The 9,778-nt window shown below is 42.4% G+C and overlaps 1 protein-coding gene across 3 annotated transcripts in view; it reads left to right on the top strand.

The window, feature by feature from the left end:
* The first annotated feature begins 5,884 nt into the window (after positions 1-5,884).
* FXR1 (FMR1 autosomal homolog 1) overlaps positions 5,885-9,778 on the top strand; it is a 64,162-nt gene continuing 60,268 nt past the window's right edge. For 2 of the 3 annotated variants that reach the window (XM_017877024.1, XM_017877017.1), the window contains exon 1: positions 5,885-6,192. In XM_017877024.1, the coding sequence (XP_017732513.1) occupies positions 6,142-6,192 (51 nt within the window). In that variant the 5' untranslated portion in view covers positions 5,885-6,141. Of the gene's footprint in view, positions 6,193-8,180; positions 8,453-9,778 lie in introns of those variants that run through there. The other variant, XM_017877034.1, reaches the window with a different exon arrangement.

Here is a 9,778-nt window from a genome sequence, read left to right as displayed (position 1 = left end):
GTGTTAGCCAGGATGGTCTCGATCTCCTGACCTCGTGATCCGCCCGTCTCGGCCTCCCAAAGTGCTGGGATTACAGGCTTGAACCCCCGCGCCCGGCCTTAATTTTTGTATTATTAGTAGAGACGGGGTTTCTCCATGTTGGTCAGGCTGGTCTCAAACTCCTGACCTCAAGTGATCTGCCTGCCTTGGCCTCCCAAAGTACTGGGATTACAGGTGTGAGCCACTGCGCCTGGCCAATATTTTTAATATTTATAAAATCAGGCACAATTAGTTCTAGAAACTGTCGGTTGATAAATTAAAAGTTATTTTATATTTCCTAATTTTTTGTTTCTTGAGGAAGGAGAACTATAGTCTAAATTTACAAAAGTTAAAATTGGCTGGGCGCGGTGGCTCACGCCTGTAATCCTAGCACTTGGGAGGCCGAGGCAGGCAGATCATGAGGTCAGGAGATCAAGACCATCCTGGCCAACATGGTTAAACCTTGTCTCTACTAAAAGTACAAAAATTAGCTGGGTGTGGTGGCTTGCGCCTGTAATCCCAGCTACTCAGGAGGTGAGGCAGGAGAATGGCTTGAACCTGGAAGTCAGAGATTGCAGTGAGCCCAGATTGTGCCACTGCACTCCAGCCTGGCAACAGAGCAAGACTCCATCTGAAAAAATAATAATAATAAAATAAAAGTTAAAATTAATTTCAAGGCTGGGCATAGTGGCTCAAGTGTAATCCCAGCACTTTGAGAGGCCGAGGTGGACGGATCACCTGAGGTCAGGAGTTCGAGACCAGGCTGACCAACATGGAGAAATTCTGTCTCTACTAAAAATACAAAATTAGCCAGGCGTGGTGGTGCATGCCTGTAATCCCAGCTACTCGGGAGGCTAAGGCAGGAAAATCGATTAAACCTGGGAGACAGAGTTTGCGGTGAGCCGAGATTGCGCCATTGCACTCCAGCCTGGGCAACAAGAGTGAAACTCTGTCTCAAATTTAAAAAAAAAATTAATTTCAAGTGAAATACTTTAAGATTTAAAATGATAGCACGTTTCAGTATCACATTAAGACAACTCAAGCTAAAAATAGTGCCACAAAATTTATCAAAACCTTAATCTTAATGAGTGTTAGTAACTGTGTATATAAGGTTTCACTCTGCATTTACTTTTATTTTAAAAAAGTATTTTCCTTTTTGGAGTGCAGTGGCACAATCTCGGCTCACTGCAGCCTCCACTTCCTGGGTTCAAGCGATTCTCCTGCCTCAGCCTCCTGAGTAGCTGGGATTACAGGTGCCCACCGCCACATCTGGCTAATTTTTTTGTATTTTTAGTAGATAAGGGGTTTTACCATGTTAGCCAGGCTGGTCTGGAACTCGTGACAGCAAGTGATCTGCCCACCTAAGCCTCCCAAAGTGCTAGGAATACATAATGTAACTCAGGAGGCAAAGGCTGCAGTGAGCCAAGATCAGGCCACTGCATTCCAGCCTAAGCAACAAAGTGAGACTCCGTTTCAAAAAAAAAAAAAGAAAGAAAGAAATAGTACTGCTTTTCAATACAGAAAACTTGGAAAATATAGAAACTCACAAAGAAGGCAGGGCATGGTAGCTCATGCCTCTAATCCCAGGACTTTAAGAGGCCCAGGCAGGAGGATTGCTGGAGCCCAGGAGTCCAATCAGCCTGGTTAACACAGGGAGACCTCAATCCCTATTTAAACACACACACACACACACACACACACAGAGAGAGAGCGAGAGAGAGAAATAAACATTCATAATGCCACTACCCTAAGAGAACCACTGTTAGCATTTTGGTAAAGTCTTTGTAATACATTTTCATGCAATATACATATATGTATCCTGAACAAAATTGGTTGCACATATAAGCTGCTTTTTACAGTTATAGACATCTCTTATCAGTAGATAGTCTTCTATAATTTCATTGCTAGTTGCTGTAGAATATTCCATGGTATATTAATTAAAAAATGAATTTTTTTTTTTTTTTTTTTTTTTGAGACAGTGTATTGCTCTGTTGCCCTGTCTGGAATGCAGTGGTGCAAACACAGCTCACTGCAGCCTCGACCTCCAGGCTCAAGCAATCCTCCTGCCTCAGCCTCCTGAGTAGCCTGGACTACAGGTGCACACCACCACACCCTGCTAACTTTTGTATTTTTGTAGAGACGAGCTCTCATTATGTTGCCCAGCCTAGCTTTAAACTCCTGGCCTCAAGTGATCCCCTTGCCTCGGCCTCCCGAAGTGCTAGAATTAAAGGTGTGAGCCACTGTGCCCAGCCAAAAAGATTTTTTTTTTGATGATCAGGTAAGATGCTCATTGCGAAAATTCAGATGGGGCCAAAATATAGACATTATATAGTTTATGTAAATCATTAAGCCATCTTCTGGAAATATCCTTTATTAATATATGGAAATATTAACTTTCAGACTTCATATATGTATATACACACAACATATATATTTTAATATGATTATGTATGGTGTTTTGTGACATTCTTTAAAGTGAATATCTTTTTTTTTTTTGAGACGGAGTCTCGCTCTGTCACCCAGGCTGGAGTGCAGTGGCCGGATCTCGGCTCACTGCAAGCTCCGCCTCCTGGGTTTATGCCATTCTCCTGCCTCAGCCTCCAGAGTAGCTGGGACTACAGGCGCCCGCCACCTCGCCCGGCTAGTTTTTTTGCATTTTTTAGTAGAGACGGGGTTTCACCGTGTTAGCCAGGATAGTCTCGATCTCCTGACCTCATGATCCGCCTGTCTCGGCCTCCCAAAGTGCTGGGATTACAGGCTTGAGCCACCGCGCCCGGCGTGAACATCTTTTTATGATGATGAAAATAGATCTACATCAAAATTTTAAAGTTTGTGTAATGTCCCATTTTGAATATTACATAGAGGCTGCAAACAGTCATTGATGTGGCTTTGGAAATGGAAAGTAAGACGGCTCAAATCATAGTTCTGACACTTACAGCTTGTCTGATCTTACACATGTTACTGGTTGCTATAGACTTCAGTTGCTTAACTGAAATCACAAAGTCTACCTAGAATAAGTAGTGAAGTGTTGGCTGGGTTCCAAATTCAAATGTTTTCTCTACGCAAGGCCTGAAGAGGGACAATATTTATTCTTTAGAGTTCAGGCAGTATGAGATGCTTTGGCTAATGCCCAAGTGGAACTTTTGCATCCATACTCAAAATCACATCGAGAACAAACCAAAAATACACGGAAAGCCAAAACAGAGAAAGAGAAGAGAGAAGACAAAAGAGAAGAGAAAAGGAGGAGAGGGAAGGGAAGGGGAGGGGAGGGGAGGGGAGGGGAGGCGAACCCATAAAGAAAAGCAAACTCAGACCCTCATACACTGCTGGTGGGAATGCAAATAATGCAGCCACTTTGGAAAAATCTGGCAATTCCTCAAAAGGTTTAAACATGGAGTTATCACAAGTCAGCAATTCAATTTCTAGCTATATACCCAAGAGAAACAAAACATATATCTGTCTATACCAAAACATATACAGAAATTTTCATAGCAGCGTTATTCCTAACAGCTAAAAAGTAGAAACAATGCAAATGTCTATCAATTGATTAATTAATAAATAAAATGATGTGGCATATCCATACAACAGTATATTTGACAAAAAAGAATGAGTCGTAATACATTCTACAACATGGATGAAACTATAAAACATTATACTAAATGAAAGAAGCCAATTATATAGGCCAGGTGCAGTGGCTTATGTTTGTAATCCTAGCACTCTGGGAGGCTGACGTGGAGGCAGTGGATAGCTTGAGCTTAGGAGTTGGAGACTAGCCTGGGCAACATGGTAAAACCACGTCTCTACAAAAAATACAAAGATTAGGTCATGTCTGTACTCCCACCTACTTGGGGGCTGAGGTGGGAGGATCGCTTCAGTCCAGGAGGTGGAGGTTGCGGTGAGCGGAGATCAAGCTACTGCACTCCAGCTTGGGCAACAGAACAAGACTCTGTCTCAAAAAAAAAAAAAAAAAAAAGCCAGTCATAAAACACCACATATTCTGCAATTTCATTTATATTAAATATCTAGACTAGGCAAATCTATACAGGTAGAAAACAGTTAGTGATTTCCTAGGGCCTGGGGAGTTGGGGTTACATCTAGAGTGATTGCTAACAGGTATGGGGTTATTTTTACAGTGATGAAAATGTTCTAAAATTGACTGTGGTGATGGTTGCACAAATCTGTGAATATACTAAAAACTACTGAATTGTATACTATAAATGGGAGAATTATATCTAAAGAAAATGTTTTTAAAAAGTAAATAGGACATTATAATTCTGAAGGATCATAATGAGATACAATATAAAGTGTTAACATAAGACGCCCTTAATAAATGGTGGCTATTACTCATTGATGGGCATTTAGTTTGTTTACATTTTTCTCATTGTGATCAACACTTTAAAAAGAACATCCCAGCCCAGTGTGGGATGGCCAAGAGTTCAGGGTTACAGTGAGCTATGATTGTGTCACTGCACTTCAGCCTTGGCGATAGAGATCCCGTCTTAAAAAAAAAAGGAAAAAAAAAAAAAAGACTGGGAGTGAATAAATAGGTTGGGCACGGCAGCTCATGCCTGTAATCCAGAGGCGGGTAGATCACGAGGTCAGGAGTTTGAGACCAGCCTGGCCAGCATGGTGAAATCCCGTTTCTACTAAAAACACACAAAAATTAGCTGGGCGTGGTGGTGCGCGCCTGTAATCCCAACTATTCAGGAGGTTGAGGCAGGAGAATCACTTGAACCCAGGAGGCAGAGGTTGCAATGAGCCAAGATCACACCACTGCACTCCAGCCTGGGCGATAGAGCGAGACTCTGTCTAAAAAAACATAATAAATCAAATCAAATCAAATAAATAAATATTGTAGTCCCAGCTACTTGGGAGGCCGATGTGGGAGAATCACCTGAGCCTGGGAAGTCCAGGCTGCAACATTCATCACGCCACTGCCCTGCATCTTGGTAACAGAGCGAGAGCCTGTCTCTAAATAAAGAAATAAATAAAGAGAATATCCTGTACATGACAACAGCGAGCACTTTCACAGCCCTCATTTTCCCCCAGAATCTTCAGAGATGCAGACGTTCTCATAAAATGTTATGTACATTTTTTTTTTTAAGAATCTGAAAACTGGGTCAGTGGGCATTTCATGGGAAGTACAGAATGTTAGCAAAGTATCCTTTCCTAACTTTTTTTGCGAAAATGGTAATAATGTAAGTATAACGAGGAGCACTTATAGTACTATTTCCAAAGCCCTTGCTTAGGGAAGAAGCTTCAGTATTAAGTTGTTAAAATCATACCCAAAGTATTTGTTATGCTTACAAAACTGGAGATGGTTCTAATTTGATCCTATTTGTGGAACTTTGCATATATTTAGCAGAGGAAAACGTGGTCTCCCGCTCTATTGTTTGTCTGACTACTTTTAATAAGGCGAATTCACCTAAACTCTGTTCTAGGGTGTGAACACAGTTGACTTGCACTGAAAATACTCAGTTTGACTTTTAAATAGCTAAAGTGGTAACAGGTGGGGAGAGGGCTAGCCCAAATTGAGTGGATGTGGAACTGTGGAATTTGAGTCAAGAGAAGGCCCAACTTTTTTAAAAAAAAGAGCGGGGCTAAATAACTTGGGGCACAATAGTATGTCTATTTTGTAGGCGTCCCTCTTCCCCAGGGCAACTGGAGCCCAAAAAGTGGGTGAGAAAGCCATTCCAGGGCAGCCAGCACTTCCAGAAGTTTAAGGTCAGGATGCCGGAGCGCTGGGGAATGCCGATGTGCCGGACAGGCTGTGCCTGGGCAGTGGCAGCTGGAGGCACTACCCGGCCGCCGCGGTGCGAACAGCCGGCACTGTGGGGCGGGGACCTAGGGGCGGGTCAACAAAGGTCGGGCGATTGTGTCGGGAAGCAAATCCGACGTAGACGGCGGCGGGCGGAGCTCAAGGCCAGTGATGCAGGGTGCGCAGCGATCCCACCTGGAGAGTCGGGGCGGCACGTTGAGACCCCAGGGGTGAGGGGCGGGGGATCCAAATCCCCGCCCTGTTTTCCCCTCCCCTTTCCCCGCCTCCTTCTCGCCCCTCCCCCCTCCTCCCCTCTGGTTGGAAAGTTTCTAGAATCTCTTCCCAGCGGCCTTTGCGGTTCCAACATGGCGGAGCTGACGGTGGAGGTTCGCGGCTCCAACGGGGCTTTCTACAAGGTACTGACGGTTTTGCCACTTTGTCTAGTGTTCTGGGGGCTGGAGCGCGTTTGAGGGAAGGTTGGTGGTCCCAGAAAATGAGGTTTGGGTTGGAAAGGAGGCCAGGCCAAAGCTCGAGGCCGCTGAATTCCTTGCTTCTCCCCCCTCCACCCGCGGTTTAACGGTCTCGGGGGCCGGGGCTCCGTTATGTTTTGAAACAACACGTCGGACGCCTCTTGCATTTTCCTAGTTATGAACCTTCTTGGTTGCTAGTACGGTTCTTGGCGGGCCGGTGGGAAGCAGCTGAGTGGCTGCTGGGCGGCGGGAGCTCCCTCGGAGCAGGCCGGAGCTCTGGGAGGTGGGGGAGTCGTGAAAGGAGGCGGTGGGATTGTGTGGTCACACCCGCTCCCCCGCCTCTCGAACTGGGCCGGGCGGGAGCTCCTCAGCCCGCTCCTCCGACCCTTCCCCACCCCCTGGGGCGGGTGTATCGCGGAATCTTTGGAATTCACCCTTGTATTTGAGTTTTGGGCCAACAAATCTTTAGTGCCTGAGGAGAATGAGGGTACCGGATTGAGGCTTAGAATCGAAGACAGAAAAGCAGAAAACCTTGAATTGTGGCGGGTTGGAATATTTTTGCGGCCTGGGAAATTGGGCGGCGCCTTAGCCCCTCTATTACGGAAGAAAAGGAGAGTTGTGTGCTTTAAAGTAAGATTTAAAATGCGAAATGGATCAGGGAGATAGGTGGAGAGGTGACTAATTTCTTTATATCACTGCCCCTGTTTTTGGAGGGAGGTATTGTTTTGTTTTGTTTTTCCCCCACGAGGTTTTTTTGTTTGTTTGCTTGGGGAGGAAGGGCATGCATTACTATGGAATCGGGGCTGAAAAACGTAAGAGGAATAGAGTAGAGGAATTTGGTGGGGCATTCAGCGTTCACATATCTGAAAATGAAATCCTAATAGTTTAATTTTTGCTGCTACGGCATTCTTTTCTCCTTATTTTCCCGAAATATGTCAGGCTGTTACAAGATCAATACAGAACCTCCCCAGCTGTTGTCTGTCAGTCAATCTCACTAAGCCAGCATCTCAAATGTTTGAGAGTCTTGGCTATTTTTACGAAGGGCATTCTTCTAATACATGAGTATTGTGCGTATGCAAAATGAATCCTCACAGGTTTTCATTTCAGCGTACCTTTTATCCTTTGGGTTTTTATTTTATTTGGCCATGGTTTTCTATTTTCAGGGTTTTGTTTTTCCTTTCTTAGTTTACTGATTAGCTCTGTGGATTTGGTTTAACTGTCACGTGGTACTAGCATAATGGGGAATCACAGCGTATAAAGGATCCCCCTAAGCTTTTTGCAAGTTTAAATCTCCTTAGGTGGTAAACTTAAAGTAGGAGCAGTGCCTGTTGGAAATGAGACGTTGTGTTAATGCGTGAGTAGTTACATTAACGTTCTTGGTTTAAGACTTGATGTCAGACCAATGACCTAGGTGAAATTTGAGTACATATTTAATTGACTTTTGTTGTTATTGAAACCTGGTGGTTGCTTTCCCTGGACGACTGAAGATACAGTTCTCTGGGTAAGACGGCGCAAAGACAGGACTTAACCATGTTTTTCCTATCAAGTGTAGATAAGTCGTTTTGCATCACCCCCCACCCCTTTCCCTAAAAGTTTTAGATTCTCACTTTTTGGCTATATAGTTCTGGTGTAAGGGAGATATGCATGTTTTCTTGCACATTGGAAAAAATAAAGTGATTATTTTGCTTTAATTCATGGTTCTGCATCATGCATGTGGTAGATAACTATCTTTAGCAAAGTATATTTGTCAATAGCCTGCTATACAAGACGTTTTTTCCTTTTTTTTAATAAGATGAAGGTAATTTGTTTTAGTAAAGATTGTTTGCAGTCTTTGGTTTCTCACGGTATTTTTTTTTTCCAGTCAATTCACAATGAATCAAATGTCCCCATTTTGGAACTCTGAAGTATTTATTATTGATCTCTATACGTACTCTACAGTCTACTGCTTGTTTCTACTTAGACTTTGACTCCATTACTCATTTTGCCTCACAAAGTGAGTTGGTACTTTGGCAAAGGTTGGAAAGGACACTAGCCACATGTGTGTGCACTGAAATCATGTACGCTTGAACATTTGGAATTTTATGTCCAGCCATAATCCACTTGCACATGCACTTTGTGGAAACTCTGATCTTCAGAACTCTGGAAGAAAGAGAATGGAGAAGTGGAAAAGAGTCCTGGATTTGAAGTAAACAGATGAGAATTCTAGGTCTGTACTTCACCTTATCATAATCTAACAATGGACCCCTGAACAAATCTCTCTAACATGAGGGCCTTGAAGTAGTTCGGTGATCCCCAGTATTTTTTTATCCTATTAAACTGCTGATTTGAAAAACATTGGCTTATTGCACAGAAATTTATTGCTTTTTAATCATTAGAATGTAAAAGTTGAGGTTAATTTACATACAGTAAAATAAACCTTTTTTGGTGTATGGTTATGAATCTTGATAAATGCTGACAGTTATCAAGATTAACTGTCACCTTAATTGTGGTGGTGTCAGCATTTATCAAGATTCATAGCCCCCAAATTTCCGTCATGCCCTTTTCAGTCAACCATTCCTCAACCCCAGCTTCTAGAGTGTTTTCTGTCCCCATAGTTTTCCTTATTCAGAACACTACATATGTAGAATTATACAATATATTGTGTAGTGTTTTGAGTCCAGCTTCCATTTAGCATAGAAGCAATTTAATTTTAGTTTTTTTCCAATTTAGAAGATAATGCATGGTCACTGAGGGAATTTTGGAACTCAGCAAAAACTAGAAGTTGCCTTGAGATGAGAGCTGTTAACATTTTGTGTATTTGTTTTTTTGTGGTGTTTTTCAATGTACAGGTGATTTGAATTTCCCTCTTTTCCCCTCCTCTTACCCCCATATAGGCAGAAGACACACATTTGGCTATAAGCGTGAATTGCCATTGATGAGTTTCAAAGTCAGTTATACCTTGAGGCAGTGCTCTGTAGACTTTGATTAAAGTTTTTCTAGTAGAACTGAAACTTCATTTCACAAATTAATTGGAACCAATGAAACGCTGAATATCTGAATATTTTACCTAAAATTAGGGTAGCCTTTAAAAAATAGTATGTACACAAATGATGGCATGCTAAATACATTGTTCTGCATTTAACAGTGGCTCTATAGTTAAAGAGATTAAAAACTTGATTTGTGCATGTTCGCAGCCCTATAAATCTATGGGGATGAGAGGGAATGGGAAGATGTTAATTAAGCATTTGATGGTGGGCTATGCTGTTATATAAAATAACATTATAGCTTTTGTACTTTTGTACTTCTCATACCTAGAGTAGCATCTTAGGTTTTATACTACCGGACATTTCAGGTGTCTTGAAAAATAAAGTTTTATTGAGGTAGAACGTATATTCTATAAAACTAACCTTTTTTAAGTGTACAGTTGAATGACAGTGTATTTACAGAGTTATGTAACCACCACCACAGTCTTCCTTCAGAACATTCCATTACCCCAAAGAAACCTCCGACTCATTTGCATCATTAAAGTGCTTTTTTTTTTTTTTTTTTTTTT

The sequence above is a fragment of the Rhinopithecus bieti genome, unplaced genomic scaffold (assembly GCF_001698545.2).
Source record: "Rhinopithecus bieti isolate Rb0 unplaced genomic scaffold, ASM169854v2 scaffold_76, whole genome shotgun sequence".
Classification (NCBI taxonomy): domain Eukaryota; kingdom Metazoa; phylum Chordata; class Mammalia; order Primates; family Cercopithecidae; genus Rhinopithecus; species Rhinopithecus bieti.
The sequence above is the reverse complement of the archived record's forward strand: the minus strand, read 5'-3'. Positions and strand labels throughout refer to the sequence as shown.